A 22393-nucleotide genomic window follows, 5' to 3' on the forward strand; every position below is an offset into this window, starting at 1 on the left:
CGATTGCAATCCACCAGTTGAATGCCAAGGTATGAGTACTCCTGCTCTATGTTGTATGGGTTCGACAGGTTAGTTAATACTTCAATTGATCATAATGCACCGCAGACCTTTGCATATTAAGATTAACCAGTGGGTGGTTGAGGATCTCTCGACAAGTAGTGGGGTTTCATTGACTAATTCCAACTAACGAGTTGGCATTTCATTTTCCAATATGCCGATTTGCAAAAGACGTTCAACTACATCAAATTAAGCGTGTGATGCTTTGGAACACACAGAGAATTTTGGCATGCACCTTCAGAGTAAGTTGTCTCTTATTTGACAGAATCCCATTTTCAAGCACATAATCAAAACCACGTGCCCTTTACAGAGGTCATTTCACTCAATCTTTGTCCTCGTTTAACCGAGGCTGTGAAAACGCACTCACAAATTTTACAGCTGCTTCTGGAATTAATTCCACTTATATTTTAGCTTCACTTATAATTATTCACTCATTACTCTCTAACGAGCACAACAAGATGTAAGAATTAAAGCTTTCACTTGGATTAGAGTTGCTGAAAATATTTGCACACTTTTTTAAATTCTTAACTAAATCATGCTTTCTATTTCAATTTCACTAAAAACAGTGACATTGAAGTATCTCTGATAATTAAAGCATTTTATCCGTTTGCTACTAATGTGACTGCATGCGACAGAATGTGTGTGTGCATGTGTGTGTGTGTGTGTGCATGTGTGTAAACTCACCAGCTTGCGTTGACACCAACCGCAGACGCCACAAAGAGCCACCAGCCAAACAGCACACACTGTCACTGCTAGGGAGACCAGGAACACACTTAAGGACACTGGACCTGAAAACACATATACAAACATGTGAGTACTTGGAAATGTATTACTTTGCTGTCCAACTGAATTTAATTTAAGCATCACATGAAAGTACATCCAACAAGGGTGAGTGACCTCAAAGTAGATATTAGAAAATCTTTCACTAGCACAGATGACAACAGTCCACCCTTGACCTTCACCTGTGGACTCTACCTGCATCTGGCTTAAAGGGGAGAAAAAGCTATCGTTTTTTTTCTGCTGCAAGTGATGCATCACATCCAAACACCAGATTTGGATCAATATAACAAGCCATCAATTTTTTCTCTCTCATTTTCTCTTGGATGAATTTTATTTCAGTTTTTAAGTCATTGACTTCCAATGACAACGATAGACAATCAATCCATTTAATCGGAAGAACTGGCTGTGAGTGCTCATGTTTTATTGCCGTTGACAGCACAGGCATTAAATCCATTTTGACTGGGAGGGCTGACTGAGATCAATCACTCTTTTTGAGGAAGTGGAAATTAAGTTTACACCATTTTACACAACATGAGTTGACTCTGACGTAGATGTATGGCTGACATGCCTCTCTAGTGCCTTCAATGGCTGCCAATGAGTTAAAATAAAGCCCAGTCAGTGGTTAATGTTGTATTACCATCATAATTATTATTGTTATTCGACTGCAACGAAGCTAATTTTTAGAGGTGAGGACCTCCAATTTAGTTTTCTACCCAGAGAACAAAAGCAAACAACTGCAAACGTGCCATCTTGTGTCTGAAAGGTAATTGGCTTCAATCTTAAGATGCCACTGTATGTCAGTCAAAGTCAAATAAGTTTTGGGCTGAGGGGTGACATTGAGCCCTTGAATTTATTTACATTCATAGTTTTCTCCATTGTGCAAAATCATGCAGCATTGACATGGTTTCATCCAATAGTTTTCTCTTTTTTTGCATGCAAGTATTTGTTTTCTTCATTGTGCAAGGGTGAGAAAAGCATTTCCAAGGAGTAGATTTTCTGCCACCTATCTAGCAATGCCGGGGGAGGGAGGGAGGGCTACGTTGCGCCGGCGCCTACGTTTAATTGAAAAGCGAGGGGAGGGCTGCAGCCATTTTTAACATTCCGTCATAAGCAGCCGGGAAATGCAAACCCGTGGCGATACGTCCTACGTCCCCCGTCCCCAACGCTCCTGAGCCGGAGCGTTTCAATACTTTTCCAATAGGAGGCAAATCCACTCACCACTCACCACACATCACTGTCATGTGTCACAGCTTGTTAACTGACAGGCTGCAAGCAAAGGGAGTGGCCTGGGAGGCTGACAATAACACACAGCTCATGATTAATGGGTATCAGCAAGAGAGGGAGAAAGAGAGAGAGAGAAAGAGAGAGAGAGAGAGAAAGGGAGAAAAACACAAAGCCCAGTTTTGCTGGTACGTGTGAGCAGACTCACAAATTGCACCTGACTCACGGCACGTTTTGCAATGAGCGACTCCACCACAACGGAATGGCATTTACTAAGAGTACAAGGAAACCAAAGCCTCATTGAGCTTTGATATTTGCACAGCAGGGGGAGATGCTAATGTATTCAAATGTGTGAATCCCTCCAAAGATTTCTTATCCCCAAATATACAGCGATAAACAGGTGTCAGGATGCATTTCCACGCCGCTGAGTGACAACCGCCTGCTCTTTGCCTTCAATAAGTAGATTTGTTTTCTCCCCAGTTACGTTCTCCTTGCCTTTCCTTCACTTGTCACTGCTGGCCTTTTCATCCCATCATCTCTTTGTCTTCCTCTTCTTCTTCTTCCCAACCTCCAGTTGTCCTCTGGGAAGGGATGAGTTGAGAGAGAAGTAGCATGAGGTAAAAATGTTTCATATTGGAAATCGGGATAGGATTGCACAGACTTCCGCGGGTTTGAGGCCACAGCTTTGAGGTCAACGCGACACCTGAGGCCGATTGAAGTTGGAATGAGCGCACGCAAAGCGCGAGCAGGTGCACACAAAGCAATTTGGAGGCAGCAAACAACAATAACGTGCACTGCACGCTTTCAAAATTAAGTCCACACAAGATGAAAGATACGGGTGCATAAATGGAAAAATAACAGCTGGGTATAAAATGTAAGTTGATATGTAATCATTAGGGATATCTCCATCACATATTTTCTCCCCGAGTCCCAATCCGAGACCTTGCTAATGTTTTAAGGAAGGGAAAATCGGTTTAGTGCAACAGTGGTTTCAGCCACATTAAACAAATACTATATTAAATGTTTTTGCACATTTTTGCACCACCAAAAAAGTTGCATACAAATTATGTTTGAATATTCCAGACTATATAAACCATTACCGGAACAATATTAGCCGTGTTCCAGCAGTACACAAAAAAAGAAAATAAATGAATAAATGATTCAAAAAGGTAGTTAAGAATACTCAATGTAAAAATTACCAAAGGGAACAGAAGAACTAGATTAAAGTGTACTCACATTTTTTGTTTTTGTTACTATTAGGAAGTTTTTGGGAATTTACGGTCCCCTGATTAAAGTTGAGCACATTTGCCTCACAGGACTATGAAATTGTGCTTGAACTTGTGCTCCTGCTTTTGTTTCAACTGTGGTTAATTTTAAAGCGCTCTACTAAAAAAAATGACGTTGATTTTTATCACAACTTTGTTACTCTAATGGAGCTTTATTCTACTTAATATTTTTAACCCCCTTGATAATGTGTTGAATGAGTGGTCCTTGTAAACCTGAATGATTAAATCATATAAAAGAGTACGAGCACATAACGTCTTACATGTTACATTAACGAGCTACAAAGTGGATGTATTGCATTTTCAATCTATTTAATAAACATGCCTTGCTTTAAGTGGAGCATATGATTAAAAAATTGCAAGTCAAATGAAGGAGTTATCTTCTCATTATAATCCCACATCCCCACTATCTCCCTTCTCCACCAACTTTTAAAATTCTAATTCATTTTGCAAGACGTCTGTGACGCAGCCAGCTTATGGGCCGTGTCCTGAACATCTCAATCATCCCCACTAGCATCATTTTATGTCCTGACACCCGCCCCGGCCTCTGCTTGATTAATCTTGATCCGATCGTAAAGATGTGGATTTAAACCGTGCGAGTACGTTGCCTCTCTTGCCCTCTTCATATTTATTTGCACTCAAAAAGGCCCATTAATAGCAAAAGCTAGATGGTTGTCCTCCTCAACCTGGAGAAGGTCGAAAAGGGTTCAGGCTGCCCGTCTGCTCTATCTGTCTCCATTCAAAGTAGCTTCGTCTCTACCCACAGGGTCACTAAAACTGAGTCCATTAACTGCACGACATCATCATATGAGCAAAGATTGCAACACCTTCCATGCAAAAAAGAACCTTTTTTTATATATCTAAGGAGCCTATAAGTTAATACGTCTTTGTGTAGCGAAAGGTTACGCAATTTGTTAGCAACATGGTTTCTTCAAGGTCAAAAATAGGGTGATGTGAAAGGGCGAGGTTTTATGACGTGTCAGTTCATGGTATGAATTGTAGAATTGAATCAGGAGTACCACTCACAGTCACCTGAAGTCTGTGGCCTCGTTGATAAAAAGAAAAAGAAAAAAAACAACTTAATTTTTGCAACGCGTGCAGCTATATAAAAAAAAAAGGAAATCCACCCTGTGAAGATATGCAAATCCTCGGCACTGGAGCAGCAGCATTGCCTCCATCGTCTAGGTTTGTTTGTTTGTTTGTTTGTTTGGCAGAAGGATTACGCAAATACTACCAAGCTCATTTTCATAAAAATTGGACCAAGGGAGAAGCTGTTTTGGTGGAGAAATAAAAATTACAAATAAAGAAAACAGAGATCACTGGCACGCAGGCTTGGTTTACCCCGTATTTAGAAGTCAAGTGATCATTTGCAGTTAGCCCGGAGCAAAATAACAAATTTTGCTGCTTTCAACTAACATGCAAAGTAGAAAGGAGGGACTTGTAAAGATTCGACTACTATGTAAATGTGAAAAGTGTGTTTAAAAAAAAAACATGTGCACATAAGGGAAAAACTATGACTGGATGTACAGTACAGTGCATTAAGATGAGTATGTGGTTGTTGAAAAAGAAGCTTTCCAAAGTTCACTAAGTGAAATATAAAAGTCAGGCAACAGGTTTAAAGTCGACGCCTATAGAAATCTAGAACGCGAGACGAATGGGCTTTTACAGGTGGAAGGTCTGTGAGTGAACAAGCACCTGCAGGTTATGTGGCCCACATGAAGGGAGCTAAAGCACGAATAAAAAAGGGACCACTTCTCAGGGGTGCAGTAAGAGAAACTGCTAATTGGACAGGCGAATCTGGAGCAATGTCCAGTCAGCACAGCTGTCACAATGTATAACGCAACATATTGTTATACTGTGAAAGGTTGGAAGGGCAATGTTCAGAGGCTTTGCAGTCATTATACACAAGGGAACACTTATGCTGCCAACAAGTACAGGTTTAAAAAAAACTTTTTTTGGGTGTTTTACGCTTGTCTTTCACATCTGTGGCACAGTCTGGAAAACAAGGTTTGAATGAGATTTCAATTGAAAATGAATTTTTTTTAATGGTAGGAGCAGCAACTCCTATCAAATCAATCAAGATCCGATAAATTTTGGAGGATCAGTGACTAGTCAATCATGAAAAAATGATTTATTAATATTTCCTGGCAAAAAATATTTAGAGATTTTCATTTTTTCTGGATGAATTTATTACCAGTTCTGAAATAATTATATATTTTTTACTTTTGGGCTATTTTTTAAAACTATTTATTTATAGTTAAAAAGAAAAGTATTGGCTTGTGGATAAAGTTCAATGTTTTGCAATAGTACAAGTTTTATTGGAATATTAAAGATGCAAGATGTTGTTTAAAAAAAACCTTGGTAAAACCTGAGTATGGCAGGTCAAGGTTTTCATTACTCTGTGATCAGCTAATAAAATTATGATCAGAATATCTCTGGCAAATGCACAAAAACAGCTCTCTGCTTTACCTTTGTTTTAATGAAAAACCACATGTAAGCTGTGGCAAATGAGCGTGTTGTGATAGAACCTCAGGGGAGCTATTAATGAAAATTATCCAATTTCACTTGATAAAACAAATCAATCCATTCATTTACCTTAAAATTACCATTCCCAGAATAATAAATGAATATTTGTATAATGATGCCGGTAACGTATTATACAGGGAAAACATTTACATGCCCTTTAATTACATGTAAGGTCAAAGTAGTTAAAAAAAAAAAACAACAACCCTAGATTTCACATTGACTTGGTTGTGCCCATTAACTGGAATAGATGTCCAATCTAGTCTTAAAAATCATATTTACCCAGGATTTCAGATTTCCACCGAGTTGTATAATTAAAATGTCACAATTATAAGCTTTTGTCTCAACCGTTTTCACGCAATGTAATAGAGGGTGAAGCATGTCAATGCAGTCAAGTTAAGCAATTCTCTGGTGTATGAAATGGGTTCAAAGATGTGAAATGCAGACAAAATGAATAAAAAGTGCTTCCATGGGAATAATGTCATTGTGACATCTTGAGCTGAGAGGACATTTGGCACCGTGAGCACGGAGGAAGGATTTGGGGATGTTTTTGTACTCAGATGACCATAAGAGCATTCATAAATGACGGATGATTGACTGGTGTCTATTGAATGCCTTTAGTGGATACTCGGGCTACAACTATGTCATAAAATATTTCACACCCGCTTAGATGTCATTTTTTTCCTCATTCTTAAAAGGTATACTCACTTATTCATTGTAACATTTGAAAATCATAATGACGTTGAGAGAAAAAAAGCTAATGTTCGGATTTTATAGTGGAGAGGAAGTCTTATTTTTTAGTGCCCCGACGTACTTGACAATGTCCTGCCGTATATTTTCCGGGAAAGGAGAAATTGAAATGAAACCCCAAACATATCTCAGTAGTGTTTATGTTTCATTAGTGAGTGAATGTCGAGCAACAAATTCAAATCAGTATTTTCCCCACCATTTCACACATACACTGATGACTGGAGGCCTGTGTGTTCCTTTGTCATTATGAAGCAAAGTGGTAATTAGGAGAACAAATGGGCACCTTGACGGGTTCTAGATGGGACTGGTCCTGGCCATTTATCAAGGCTTGAATAATAAAGAAAAAATGTGGAAATGGGAATACAACTGCACCTTTGTGGCAGATGTAGAAGTAAAGAAAAAATCATTTTGGAAGGTATGAAATTAGACTAAGCATTTGACAACCAGGTTGGAATGGACAGCGCCTGTGGCTAAAAGAGACCCCTCCAAGTCACATATAACTTGGCCTCCTTTTTGTCCATGGCTCAGCTGCGGGAGGTAAAGGGCCACCACCCACATCTCTAAAATGACAAGCTTGGCTGGAGTTGGATGGGAAAGACACCATGTGATATGTCACCTAGCATGGTGCCATCTCCTTATTAGCACTTCTGACATTGAACGAGAGAGCAACTGCAGAAAAACGACACACGGGATAGACGAGGAACTTGTTGAAAATGAAGAATGAATAGACATCAGCCTGTGGAGTATATCGACAATTTTAAAGATTTTCGTAAACTCAACTGGTAAAAGTACGTTATACACTGACTGGTTTCGAATCCAATCTATGCAAACTTTGTGATATTGTCAAAGATTATATTGTCGAAAGAGTCAATCATGAAATTTATGAATTATATACCTAATTATAAAACTATGGGTGGGAACATTTGAGTAGCTCACAATATGATTCAGTTTACAATATGAAGATGACCGATCTATATGGTGTCACATTGTCATAAGATAGCTGTTTTACCAGACCTGCATATTACAAACTAAAAATGGATGTCCACAGAGTCAATGGCAGTGCATAAGTTAAGTGTGTGATTCTTTGATGCAAATACTGCAGTACGTTAAAAGACTTTTAAGATCAGCATTACATTTGGAGTGAATGGGAAATAACGCCCACATCTATTTCTCTCCCTGGCAGCTCTCATATGGGCTTCATAAAGTATGCATGGTCTTGGTCTATCACATCTATCAATGCCTCAGTCTGGGAAAGACTGAATTAAAAAGTCGGCATGAAATAAATGACTTTCATATGAAAAGCCCAACATATTATATAAACAACGCCCACCAGAGTGATTTGTTTTCCCACTGGTACGAGACCCTGCCGTCATGAAACTTGCAATAATCAAAGATTACAGTCATATATCCTGCACCACGCCTTGTTATCCATCAAGACTTTGATTTCATTCAGGATCACGATCATTGATTAAGCTTCCCACTGCTGCTGGATTTAAATCTCCGGCTCTCAGAAACTTTCCACCCCACTTTTCGTTTTGATGAAACAGAAAGAGCTCCTCCAATTTAGTGGTCCCACAGCTTTGCTTTATTGTGGCATGGTTACAAACAAGCCATTAGTCAAAGGCCCCTCTCGTGCCCTTGACTTTATAAACCGGAGTCCACGATGTGGCTCTCCATAATCGAGCCGTGGACGAGTGTCCGTCACATTAATGAGTACTTTTGTTGTAAACTGATTCATCCGTGACCAACATTAAATTCCAACATAGTCTTATTTATTAGTAGTTTTGAATACAACCAATAGAATTGAATTGTTTGACCATCCCTTCTCAGATTTGCGTCGCCTCAAACCAGATATTTTCTCCTGCTCTTTTCCATATACCACAATGCACACTGTGTACTCACTTCAACAGCGCCTAAGGTTTGCCCGCCAACATCATATTCAGTGTGTTTACAAAAATAGGAATCATGCTTGTTAATCCCATTATGGTTTGCCTTAAGAATCTGACCAAAAAAAAAAGTTTGACCAAATGCAAGGATTTATTAACCTCTACTACCCTATTTTGGGGAAATTTTAGCCACTGTATTGAGTGTTCTCCAATCCTACATGTTATATTGTTACTTCAATTCCAATTGGGCATCCTACTCCTTCCATGCAACGGTAGTTGGTCTCTTTATGGCATTAGCTCATGGGAGGAAGTGTAAGCATGCGTCAATTGTCCTAAGGTGCTTTCACAACAGTGCTATCTTAATTAATTTGTTTCCTCATTGGTGTGTCTCATTTGCACAAGTTTGAACACAATCACCTCACTCTGTTGCAAATAACATCAAACCAGTTCTCTCTGTACAGTTCCAAATAAAGTTGCTGTAATCTTGGGGTGAGAAAGATTTTTTTTCTACTACCCATTTTTTCTTTTATTTTTTGCTTTTCTTTCTTGACCAAGATTAGGCACATTTAGTACGACTGCTGTTCTCAACGTGTCCACAACCCATTACTGAAATTTCTAATTAATTGTACATTATTGCAGTTCATCAAACTACCTTGCAAATAGACACTGGTTTCCATGTGGTTGTCCAGACATTTTCCCCGAGGGCCACTTTCAGAAATAAAATTAATGGATGAGAAGCCCAACTTGAAATCCTTCTACTTTCATTTGTTGAAGAGAGAATCGCAATTTTTAAAAAATGTTAAATATAAACTCATTAGGCATCTAATCCATTTTGACTGGGAGGAGTAGGAACAATCAAAAAATATCTCCCAGTTCTCCCAGTCAAATTGAAATGGTACACCAAGAGCAGCAAAACATGATTATTCAATTCCAGCCTTACTAGTGAGAACAGATTTGGTGTCTATAACTGTCAAAAGCAGCGAATGAGTTAAAGGCCACTACCAACAAAATAATCTTGGGAAAAAAGCATAACGACCCATCCGAATAGAACCATAACTATGATGTAGCCCTGGAGCTTGACACCTCCGCTGTAATCCATTTGCCACACTTTTGCGCTCGTATTTGTCGTTTAGGAAAGCTTTATAAAAAATGTATTAAATGCGGCTACCACATGGACATGCAAACCTTCAAAGGCTGTATTCATTTAGTAAAGCGTATTTGTTACACTTTACCCCATTTATTAAGACTCCCACAACAAAGCCCTCCCTTTATCAACTATGTTCGCATTTGATCCCACATGCTAATAAAAAGGTTTGGAACGCTTGAGATGGTGTAATCACGGTGACACAAGAGGGTGCCACGTACGTTTAGGGACCTTCCAAAAGTGCAGAGACAACAAATCAAGTGGAAAAAAGTGGGAGCGGGACTTGACTATAATGCTATTGAGGAGTAATTATATGCATACAGGCCTCCAGCCTCCGTATGCCCACATCATCAGCTCACAGCCAGGGACATAAACCAAGACAAAGCGGTCTCCGTTGTTCCAGATGTACTATGTGGGTGGCATTAGAAAATCAAATCCGAGTTTATTGTACTTCCCTAAGCATACAGGGGGAGGACGGAATGTCTTAGCGGTACAGTAAGTCTATTTGTAAATGTGTGTGCTTGTGCATAGTGTATGTGCAGCAGTGGGCTTTTGCGCCTTTGTCCAATTTCCATCTCTACTCTTCACACAGTGGTATCCTCTCTCCTTCAAAAGTGGCAAAACAATTATTGAGAGTGTAATTAAAGTATTGAAAGGACAAGTGCAACTGTAATTGAATGGCAGCTTAAATGACAGTGAGTCAGCCACACGCGCTGTTTCTGTTATGTTTTTCTTCTAATCTCATTTGCAAGGAAATCACTAATACAATACGTAGTAAAAGTCAAACAGGACGCGTTGGTGGTGAGTAAGTTTCGACATGAGCAGGAACTTTTTACCTGCACTTCCGTCGTTTAATTAAAGACTGTTTGGAAATGATTCGTTTATGACCCGTCTTTACAAGCCAATAAAAATGAGGCATCATTACGGACTTAAATGTTGAACTAGTAAGTTGGCAGCAACCCATTCAGACTCCATTAGCGCCAATAAAATTCTGACCTGACGCCACCTGATGGTAACCCTCATGGTCTTTCTTTTCTACACGCCTACTCTTGTATAGCTCTAAAATGTTTTATGCAATCATTCGCAACCCATTTAAATTAGCATTTTTATTTTTGGAATGTTTTTTTTTCTATACTATTCATCACAAACCTGCAGCCCAGCAGCCAATTAAGCCCCACCAGACCAAATTATTGGCCCTTATTTGTTACCCAGCTTTAGTATTAATTTTGCGTGTATGTGGTTTCCAATGGGAAATAAATAAATATGAATAAAATATTTTGCGGAATGAATTTCAACTATTCCAATAGTAAAATATATATATACATATACAAAATAACAATGCCACAAGTCAATATATATGTAGAAAAATAATTACAAATCAAATAAAATGTATTTTAAAAATATTCAAAAGATAAACAGACAATATAGGAATGACAATGAGCAGAATAAACACAGTGGAAAATAAAAATATTGAAGACGAATAAATATAAGTTGTGGCCTCGGTTTATTTTGCAAAGGGGAATTGAAAAAAAAATCATAAGAAATATTCCTAAATATCTTGTGACCTCATGTATCTTAACTCTTTACCAGTCATTCATTCTTATCCAAGTAAAAATACCACATCAAACATTGTCTGGACAGTTTGGAGGAGGATGACCCTGAAATTGATCATTTTGGATCGTTAAGCTTTATGAGGGTGATGTGTCAGAGTCTTTGAGTTTAGTGCTCAGGTTGACTAGGATTATTTATGACAAATTTGTTGAGACAAAACTTTGGCTTGACTACATTCATAAATTTATCAGAGTAGCGTTGGCAGCCTTTGTGGCAGGTAAGTGAGATGGGCTGTAAGGTTAGGACTGGAGGAGGAGTATTTGTGATCCTGTCTTTTCATGAGCAATTCGTAACGATAATTTACAATGTCAATAGTGCCCGGCGTACCTTGACAACAGGTTACATTATATTTGTTCAGGGTCTCCTGCTTAAATTAGATGGAACGGAGAATCGCGCATCTCTGGTGACCGCTTCTATCCCCGAGTGAACTCTCATTTATCAGCGCCTAACCTCTACAGTGATACCTGGGATGTCGTCGTCCTCTGAAGTGGAGTGAAGGGGAAAGGCTCTGGGGAGGAAACTACATTGGTTTAGAGGCGCCTGTTTTTAGACTCCTTCTGGACAGCGGCACCAAAAATAACCCCTCATTAGCATCAGGCAATGTCAAAGCAAGGACAAATCAAAGTAATGAAATATATTTCATAACCGCTCCTGTCTTTAAGGAGGCAATCCATTTGGCAGGGAGTGATCATATACGTTCAAGCCATTTCGACTTGGGTGCCACTGACGGCGATAAACGTCAAATCTGGCAGCTAATTAGTCAAGGTGTCATGTATACTTCCTTGTACAGATAATATCTTTAAGATACACTTTATTCCTCACATCCCTTTAGAGTCAACAACATCAAAATATGTAGATTGGGTTGTAAATGTATGTTTTTCATACAAAAAATATGCACTAACAGATATTAAGTTATTTGCTAATGCTGGTATTTTGGAGATGTTCATAATGGTTGTACTTGGGCAATTTCTCGAAAATAAAACTTGGGAATATTAATGTGAATCCATTGGTTTTTTGTTTTTGACTAAATCTTTGTCTTTTTAACCAACTAAAATGTTTGCTTATTGTTTGACGAAAGCTAGACTACGACTAACACAATTAGAAACTGTGAAAAGATGACTATGATTAGGATTTTCATCTAAAAGACTACAACTAAAATTAAAAGAACAACAAAAAGGTCTTCAGAAGACAATTTTTGCCCGCAAGCGTCATCCAAACACCCTTTGCTCTCCAAAAGCAAACACGGGGGCCCTCACCATCGCTGTCTGTTGCTTGACTGCCCATTGATGTGTTTGCTTGTAGAACTGTCAACAATTTCCAGCAGCGTAACACCCAGTAGACTGAGACTCATCGCGCAGCTGCTCTCACTCATCAGGATAGAGTCAAAGGCTCATGGGTAATATAGTTTTCTTTCTTTCACTCTGCCAAGACGCAAACTGTAATTTTCCCTTTGCATTGAACTCAATTATATAGTACCTTGAGACATTTCAGTCACTTTAATTCATACTCACAAGTATATTAATCAGAACTCTTATGGAGCTACAGTGGCGTATGAGAACATTACCTGCAATACTGAGAAGGATGTCACAGTTTCTCACATCAGCTAATAATACAGCCGCCCCTTGGCAAAGAATTAATGACAGGTCTGGTTGCCGCCATTTCACCGAGTGACATGCAGTCAGAAATCTATCACCTCCAACAGACACTGTCGCCAAGCATGGAAAATAATAACGGCGTGAAGTTAAAGAGAACATTTGAAGAGAGACCTCCAAGTCTTCAGCAGCAAACAGCTAAGATCAAAACTGAATTTTCCACACCAGTAAACCCAGCATTACTTTAAACTACTACTTTAGGAAGTGACCTCACAAGATGAAGTGTCAATTCCCCAATACTATGTACTGACCATTAAATTAGTGGGCCAAACATGTAGGCTCATTCAAAACGTGGTACCAAAACACTGTTATACATAAATACTAATAAACAACAAGTAGGGTTTTGCAACTTAATTTAACCAAGAAGGAGGGGACACACATAGTATCCAATATGACAGGATGAGGGAAGTCAGCACAGATTTGGAATTTTAAGGAAGAAAAAAAACAATTCCCATAGATTTTACTAGTATTTAGCTGCTATTGAATGCTCACTGCCACGCCCTCTCATTATTACCGATAAAAACTACCAAGACATGTACTCTGAATGCACACGTATACCAAACTAACACATGCGCTAAATATGGTGTAAATAAGGGTGTTCTTTTTCATTTTCCATTTTATCTGTGATAAGAGTTCACAGCGGACACCATGGTGCACGTGTGCTAAATGACCACAAAGTATCTCGCCGGTACCATGCGCATTATTTGTTGAAGATTAGATTGGGAAAACAAAGAGGCAGATCTAACCTGATCAAGGTTGATTTATGAACTATTTCCAGGAGACCTACCAGGAGCTCCCTTCATGTGTCACACCCCAGATGGAGAAGGAAGGCCGGGAGTTAGGAATGGTAAGAGGCAGACTCTCAGCCTCACCTCGATGAGGTTTGTTCAATTACCAAAAGGACAAACAGGGTGCTTGAGCTATTTGTGTACGACCTGACCTTTCGGACGTTTGAGGTATTCTCCAAAGCTTGCAAACAGAATTGCAACAATGCAGTTGTTTTTTTTCCCAAGTCGACAATTGGCCTTTGTTTACTCAAGAAGTCAGTCACTGCTCATTTACTAAATGTATATGGTCAGTAAAAGAAGTCAAAGCCAAATTGTCTTGATTTCATAATCCAAACAAATTAATGTCAGTGTCAAAACTCTTTGATAGTGCCATGAATGTCAACATCTAGTATTTAAAAGAATGCAATCTACACGGCACATCAAAGTGACCAGTGAAATTGTTTTTGAATATTTTTCTTCTTATCGTGTGTCTAGTGACAAATATTCTTACGACTACTGACCATAAACAAATTATTTTCCAGAAGCCAGTTAACATGACAAATTATGGTCAAAATAAGCTAAATTCAATGCAGTGGTTAACTAATTGTTTGCAATTCATGGCAATAGCTGTCTAATCCATACATTCACATATGTACTGCCAGATCTCCCAGTTCAAAAATGATTTGACATCTATATTGACGAATGAATTAAAATTCACAGCACAATTGACAGCTATACAAGACATATCTAGGGTCTAAACTTGTTATAGTTAACACTTCTACATTTCATTACAAAAATTCAATTTCTCCTTCAAATGTGGATCTAATAATTCCCAAATGTGAATCATTAGTTTTCACCTTACACTCCTAGTATAGCGATCTGTTGACTGAGGCCATAAAAACAGTGCGTTAAAGCTAATCTAGACCTACAATAACAAGCCTAATGATATCACCACTGAGATAAATATCAGATCCGGTATTTAATGTGCACGACAAAAACACACTATCAGCTAATGGCTCAGGTTTGCACAAAGTCCCCAGCAGTTATCTAATGGCTATGTGTGAAGCTGTTACCACTGCATCATTTCAAAAGACTAATTGATGCACAAATGAAACGGAGAGCAGGACACGCAGGCGCCTGCCTGCCTTTGTGGGAAATGTACCCCGCACAGCCTTTGCGGGCACCTCTAGAGGATTCCTCTCAGGCCTGAAGGTGTGGACCTAAGACAATGGGGGTTGGTGGTCCAGAAGAGCCCACAAGGGACCATGGCACACATGTGGAAGACTGGTGAAATGACAAGTGTCACTTCCATCGCATTTCTGGCTGATTACTGTATGGTCGAATGGTTGAGTGGTCACAAACAGATGATGTAATAGCATGTATGGGGAGGGGTCTGAAGCATTTCCTCCATCTGGTCCAGTTATATTATGCAAACCTTTTCTCCAAACACAACAACCCAAATTAGGATTGGACAGACGGAAAGGGGCTAGGTGTGTGTGTGTTCAACATACAAGGGGACTGATTGCATCTCTAGAGAGCTGGATTCTACAAAGCTATTTGCTACGTCAACACAACTTTTTTTGTTTCGAGAATAGAATTATGGCAACAAAAGCGTCCACATTTCAGCCCAAAACATTGGCCCACTAAATTTTTAGTGGATCTCTAATCATGAGGGCAAGTTTGTCTGACAATAAGTGCAAATCAATCCTCTATCAACTCTGAATGAAAAAGTAGGGCAATGCTGTCACACAAATGTAGATAAAAGAGGCATCATAGATAAAACACAGGCTCTTTACCTTTCAAAGTGGCGCCATTCCACAGATGCTGCACACTAACTCCCAAATTCGAAAAGCAATGCTGTCCTACTCTGTTATTAACACATCTATCTACATTCTCATTCAATATTTCATTAACATATGTAATTAAGGTGCCATTGCTTTATTAAATGCTGCTCTGTATTTAAAATCAAACCACATTCACATTAAGGAATGGACTTCTTCCCTGAAGTAAATGGGATCAATTTCCCCGAGGCAATGATTTCCAAATCACAAGGAAACTTTACAAAGCTTATTTTGAACTCCACAGCTTACCTCAAGCAATCCTTGCATTCCATCTCTTTCCTTATCGCCCATCTTTTTTCTAAACTCAGATTCTTTAAGTACATGATCCAGCGGATAGTGTAGTGCTTGAGTAGGAGATATTTTATAGGCCGTGTCTAGTGAGGCAAATACATAGTGAGAGTACATCGCACAAAGTGCTGAAGCAAACAGTGGCTAGTAAACAGAAGGAGACATATGGGTGGTTTTTATAGTCTTTTACAGGTAGTTGAAGAAGGGGAGAGGGAGTGCTAGAGCAGACCTTGGCTTTTTCCTGGCCACCTCCTCAAGCCATTTTTAGCTGGTAGTAGTTTCATCCTGAGCACTGAGTTTTAACATTCTGAAAAAAGTGTTCTACCCTTTAACTCACCGGTTGCCAGGATTGCTCAAGGTCCAAACTCTTTTAAATGGAAGTAGTCAGCATCACTCATTCCCATACAAAATGGATTGGACATTTAGCACAGTCAGTGGCATTGGGAGGTGAACATTTACCGGTTTAAATGAATTGTACATCATAGCAATGATTGGAATACTATGAAAAGAAGAAAAAAAATCCATTACTACCAGGGTACTTCTAGTTTTATATATACACTATATGTATGGACCAGATCTTTCCAAGTTTTTTTTTAAATAAATTGTACCATATGTCTTGCTCTATATTAGGTTAAGTGCAAAATGTTTCATTCCAAAATTTAAAAAATTAAAAATATCTTTAGGTAAAAATGTCCAAATAACTCCCAAAAGTTTGTTTCCACGACAACATAGTGCTGATATTTGTGTGTCAGAATGGCATTCCGCTCAAATATGAAATCATCGATTGATATGTCAATCCAAAGCTGATTGTAAAGTTATTTAATGATTTTTTATTGTTATTTTTATTGATTATATCATAGTCTGTTTCTTTGTTGTCATTTGTGCACTTCATGGTGACGCTTTATATCTCATCACTTAGTATAAAGACAATAAAAGCATTAAATTCCATTCAAGTCAATCTGCTTTTAATTGCTACAGATCCACGTTTCAACTAAGCCGCCTAACCTCGAGTGATTCATGTTTAATACATGACACTTCCCCGTGTCTACGGAGCTGGGCAACTGTCTTTAAATGAGCTTTGTCAGGCGCCGCGAGACCAAGGGAAGATTGTGGGAAGAAGCCGGCAGCCACATGCCTGTCAATGCTCTGCCACGTCCAATGTGCATTGGGTCTGCCTGGCAGCAAGAGAGCAACATTGGCTGTGAGTATCATCACTTTCAAAGCAATGTTTTAAAGAAAAACCTGAATATGATTCCCCATCCTATGCATTTTTCCTCAATCCTGCCACACTCACTTTCATTCTCAAATCATCTAGAAATATTGACAAATATTTAGTTACATGAGTCAATGAATGTGACAATCTGTATTTTGTTAACCAAATCTTGGCTTTTCAAAAAAACTAACATCATAATCTGGTGTTTCCATGTTTGAACATTGCATTTTACGTCATGTACAAACAATGTAAAAACAATTTTCCCATTTGTGTGGCCTACTTGAACCAAAACGTAATGTTTCCTTATGGGAACACATCATTTTGTCCACAATGGCTTGTAACACACCCGCATAGGATTCCAGTAACATAGTGTAAATGTAGCAAGTAATTAAGCAAGTGCATAAGAGAGGGCAGTGGACTCCAGGACTGGAAAGGACTCGATACACCCCAGGGATGGTGTGCGAAACTGACACGGTTGTCCTATGCATGTATTATTCTTCTAGGATGGGTTAATTAACAAGTGAAAATGCCCGCCATCTCGTTACGACCGCTCCCAACGCCACTGATGGGCAAACAAAACACTTTCCCAGTGGATAATCACGTAGCAGATATTATAATTTAGCAGCATGAGTTTTATTCATTGCAACACCCAGGAAGGAATAACACCACAGGCAAGACGCACACTAGATGATCGCATGACAATTATCATATACTGGCGTTCTTGTTTTGATTACGTAATCCGCAAGCTTTTTTTGGGTGCCGAGTGAGCCGAGCTGAATCGCTGTTGCATTCTGGGAGCTCGGTTTGACCCGCGTGTTTGTTTTTGCGGACTGTGCAGCCGGATTGTGCCAGTGACCACACATTCGGGCTCATGCAACTCACTGTGGGACTGCCTGGGACAGATTTGACTGTTTGCTCTTGCAAATGCAATCGTAGGCCATTTGACTGTCTGCCAACTCTGGGGAAAATATACACTTCAACAGCTAGTGGCCCAATATTGAAATAGCCTCAAGACTTGAGGAAAAAACAGGATGAATCTTGCCATGTCTTTCTTAAGTCTTTTGTAATATGCACATTTATACGACCATAGGAATATTCACCAGGAGGGGTATTGGGCAATTAATATAATCAAAGACTCGAATATATATATGAAATGTGCACTGTAAACGTTAAAAATACAGTACTGATTTTTAAATGATTTTCTGCCCCTAACCCTTACCCTATCCCTAGATTACAGGTATTATACTCAAAGTCCGTGGGCCATACGACATTTAAATATGCTTAATGAAAGTCTGCGCATTCCAGAACAGAGAATTATGTTTCTTTGTTTGTACTTAAAAATTAAAAACAGAATATTTACTTTTTAAAATTAAAAATGTAAAAAAAATTGTATTAGAAGAATCAATACTAAATTACAGAAGAATATTTACAAGTACAGTGCGATTTTAGGTGTAAAATGTAAACATCAAAAGTAAAAATGTATTTGCAAATTTTTGTTTGCAAGAGCCTCAAAAAAGAAGCAAAGGACAATTTCTATTCACAATTCATTGCAATTCATAGCTCTTATTCAATTGGTTGTCAATTATTTGGCATGGAAATTGAACGACAACCTGGTTTTCCAGCAAGTCTATCTGTGTGTATGTGGAAATGTTTCCCATTCCAGCTTTGTGCCTCAAAGCAATCTGCGATGCATTGCTTGGCCAATCTGGTGTGTCTGACCTCTTGTAGGTGCATGGTTGAGCTCATTCACCCCCTCCCATGCATGCACAATTGCTTGGCTCCAATTGACTATGCTCCTCCAGATACACAAATTCCCTTTGCCGCCAATGCAAACATTGGATGATGCACTTACAAAAATGAGTTGACTGATGGGCAATTCAAAACAATGAAAGTGATCATTTTTTGAAGTGGGCGGAAGCGAGAACAATAACAGTGTCTTCCATCCAACGGTGATATGATTTTTGTTCTCTTTTAGGGCAGTCATAACGGGCACGATCACACTCGTTCCCACGAGTCCAGATTTGAAATTTCCCAATCAGCCCAGTAAATGTGCCTTTCAGTTCAGAGAGGCAAGTGGCGGATATGTGGCCGCAATGTCCCACTTCATCTCTCCCTCCTGGCTCGTCTCATTACCCCCCTCTGTGGTTTGCTCCACCTCCAGCTCCTCCTCGTCTCTAGGTCATTCCACATGGCAGTGTGCAAAATCCAGAAGCGCTTCAAGCCCTCAGATCTTGCATATTTGGACATGGATCAGATGACCGAGTTAATTATTCATCTTTGGCTGCCGTTGAAGGCAATGGGCGGACTAAAGCTGCCCGCCTATACCAGACCAAATGGATTGGACGTCGATTGCTGTCAATGTGTTTTGACCTCAGGCTAGCAGAAGTAAAACAGAGAACCGTAGCAATGTATATACACTTCAATAATTCAAACTGTGGCCAAATGAGTAATTACTTGGTAACGAGTGTGAGCAGAGCGATTATCCACTGGGCACCTGTATATTTTTAAAGGTTTATCCCATCAAAAAAGAAGTCTCAACTGGATCTTTCTCAGATTGATATGAGTAGTAGATTTGTATACTAAATATATTGAAGAATCCATTTGGCGTGCCGGGTTAGCACTTACATATATTGCACTAAAATATATCTCATGCTTTACCTTGCAATTTACATTTCCCATGACGGGTTTCAAACATTATGTAGGTTGAAAACTAGACTGCAGATATTGATTTGGTGGCTCAGGGAAATGACAACATAAATCTAGAGATCACTGAGCCATGCTTACTGGCTTTTTTTGTGTGGGTGTTCCCGAATTCACTGATTATTGATTCTAATCACAGAAATCTAGAGCGAAAACTTTGTTCTTAAAGCCAACTGAGCGAATTCATTCCACCTCGGGATCAGAAAATCAATATATTCTGGTATCATCCCCAAAAAAAACTTCCTCCACAAGTAAAAACTTTCTGTCCTCTTCTTTGACAAGTGCACCGAGCCAAAAAGGTGAATCTCTTGATTTCCCATCTGACCGCAGTTCCAACCCTCAGGCTACAAGTTTGGGGTTGTGGTTGAAAAGGACAACATCATGAGCAGAAATAATTCTTCCCCAGGGTGTCTGGGCTCATGGTGAAGGACTCGGGGGCGCCTTCTTTTCCATAATCGAGGAGAGACAAAGCGGTGAGGTTAAACGAGCAAAATCCGACATATTTGCGGGAAAGAGTCTTACTAGATAGCGTGGGCAAAATGTCCCTCTGGCCACCACTGAAGCAGGCTAATAGCAAGGCGAGCTGGAGCGTGGAAGAGAGAACGAGGGCGTAACGCTAAGGCAGCCAAGCTAAGGAGATGGCACTCACACAGCCCAATCTGTCAGTCGCACTACCTTGCCAGTTAACAGAGGGTGGGGGCTCGCACAAAAAAAAACCACACACACTCCTCACTAAATGCCCGGCGACAGTGCAACTACAATCACAAACGAGATTCCAAGCATGCACTGCAAGTTTGGGAACACGCCGTACTGAAAGCAAAGCCTACATCGTCTGCCAGGTTTTTGTTCTTTTCACACTCAATGTGAATTTTACTCCGTTCAGTAAGATCCATTTGACAGAGATAAAGTTAGTTACTGGACTGAAGAAGTGTCATTTCCTTTCTGGTTTTGTACTTTCTTTTGATGACAAACCAAACAAAGTGTGGGACACTCTGTTAAAAATGTATGGTGGTTTCCAGTCCATTAAAGATAAGACGACCTTTTGATCGATGAGCCGCACCATGTCAACACAACCACTGACTTCCAGTCAAGTGTTTCTCTTATGTCACTCCATTGTCTATCACCAGAAGCCATTTTCTTGTCCAAGGGTCACCTCCACAGTCTTTTAAAGATTAGTCAAATGACAGCTTTCAGCATACTACAAGAATGGTGCTTACGTCTTTATGAAATCATCCTGTGGAAAATTGTTAATTAGCCTTCCAAGTGGTAATGACGTCTGTCAACATGATCATTTGCTGGGAGTCTTTATGTGAAAGCGATTTGTGGGACCACAAGAGGTTTCACATGGATTAGTGATGGTGATTACCTTTCATAGGATAGGCTGAGCATAAAAAAAAGGAACAAGACCCTGACGAGGTGACATCAACTCAAAAAATATGAAAAAAAGAGAGAGCAGCTGAAAAAATTATGAACTTGAACTCGTGGGTCATGTTGGCCACAATATTAACATTTGGAATAAGTTTCTGACCTACATGACCACATATATGTCTAAGCTAGTCCACATAAATTCATGAAGTGATAAATTAATAAAATGTTGAATAATTCAATTTTTTAAATTTTATTTTAATAAATGAATAGAAATAGGAAGAGCCTGGTTAGGGTTTCTGAAAAACAGATTTTTAAATTCATTCAAAAGTGATTTAAAGCAGTTTATCAGGTCTCTCAAAGATAGAACACAATTTCTATGATGCTTAACAGTGAAGAAAAAGTACATAAGAGTCATTTGGTCCATTTTGACTGGGATATTTAACAATGTTATTGATAGCCAATAAGTAAAATGTGTCCTTCATGAAAGGTTAAAACCACTGAACAAGCCAATAATGGCTATCCTTTTGTTGTAAAAACAATAATAATAATACTACATTTGGCTCGCAATCAATTCAGGGTGTTCGTCAGCTACTCGCCAGCGTTTATTGGGTTAGAATCCAATACCCCATGTGAGGTTAAGCGGAACAGAACGAGATTACATCAACATAATTTAAAGAAAAAAATATATTAACTTATTCAGTGCGCCCTGAAATGTTCAAGGCTATTCTGTCTAATTCCAAATTTGTAGAAAAGCTATTGGCCATCATTGACAACGATATCGGTCCAGTTCATTTTGACTGGGAGCAAATAGTCGTCACCAACCTCTCCTTGACAAAATGGACAAGCTGTCCATCACCAACAATAACAACGGATGAATTAATTATGACCCCGTTGTTTATATACCCAGCACTTTTCATCTTTTACTCCACTTTCTGCCACACTAGGCGAGACGAGAACACGAGGCCTACTCTTCTCCTCTCCTCTATGTGACCTTGACTGACTAGCACTCCAGGGCTTGTTCTTTCCTTCTCGCTCTCTCCCGCTCCCTCCATCTTTCCATGCACACTCCCACTTCATCGTCTGCCTTTCATCCGCTCACTATCTGTCACTCTCGCCCATCCAGCTGATATTTGGCAACGTACTTTCCTTTTTTTTCCCCCCAACCCTTTTTATACCCCCGTCTCCAAGACACACAGGAGGAAAGGACAGAAGATGGCAGAAAGGGAGTAAAAAGAGCGAGAGAGAGAGTGAGCGAATGAGCCCACCCGCCTCCTCCCCCTCTGCAATCAAGTCAGCAGCGAGAGTCAGT

At 39.4% G+C, this 22393-nt stretch overlaps 1 protein-coding gene across 4 annotated transcripts in view; it reads right to left on the reverse strand.

Moving 5' to 3' along the window:
- LOC144215759 (synaptotagmin-7-like) overlaps positions 1-22393 on the reverse strand; it is a 60471-nt gene that overhangs the window by 31191 nt on the left and 6887 nt on the right. For all 4 annotated transcript variants that reach the window (XM_077744883.1, XM_077744884.1, XM_077744881.1 and 1 more), the window contains exon 4: positions 742-845. In XM_077744883.1, the coding sequence (XP_077601009.1) occupies positions 742-845 (104 nt within the window). The remainder of the gene's footprint in view (positions 1-741; positions 846-22393) is intronic.

The sequence above is a fragment of the Stigmatopora nigra genome, chromosome 22 (assembly GCF_051989575.1).
Source record: "Stigmatopora nigra isolate UIUO_SnigA chromosome 22, RoL_Snig_1.1, whole genome shotgun sequence".
Lineage (NCBI taxonomy): Eukaryota > Metazoa > Chordata > Actinopteri > Syngnathiformes > Syngnathidae > Stigmatopora > Stigmatopora nigra.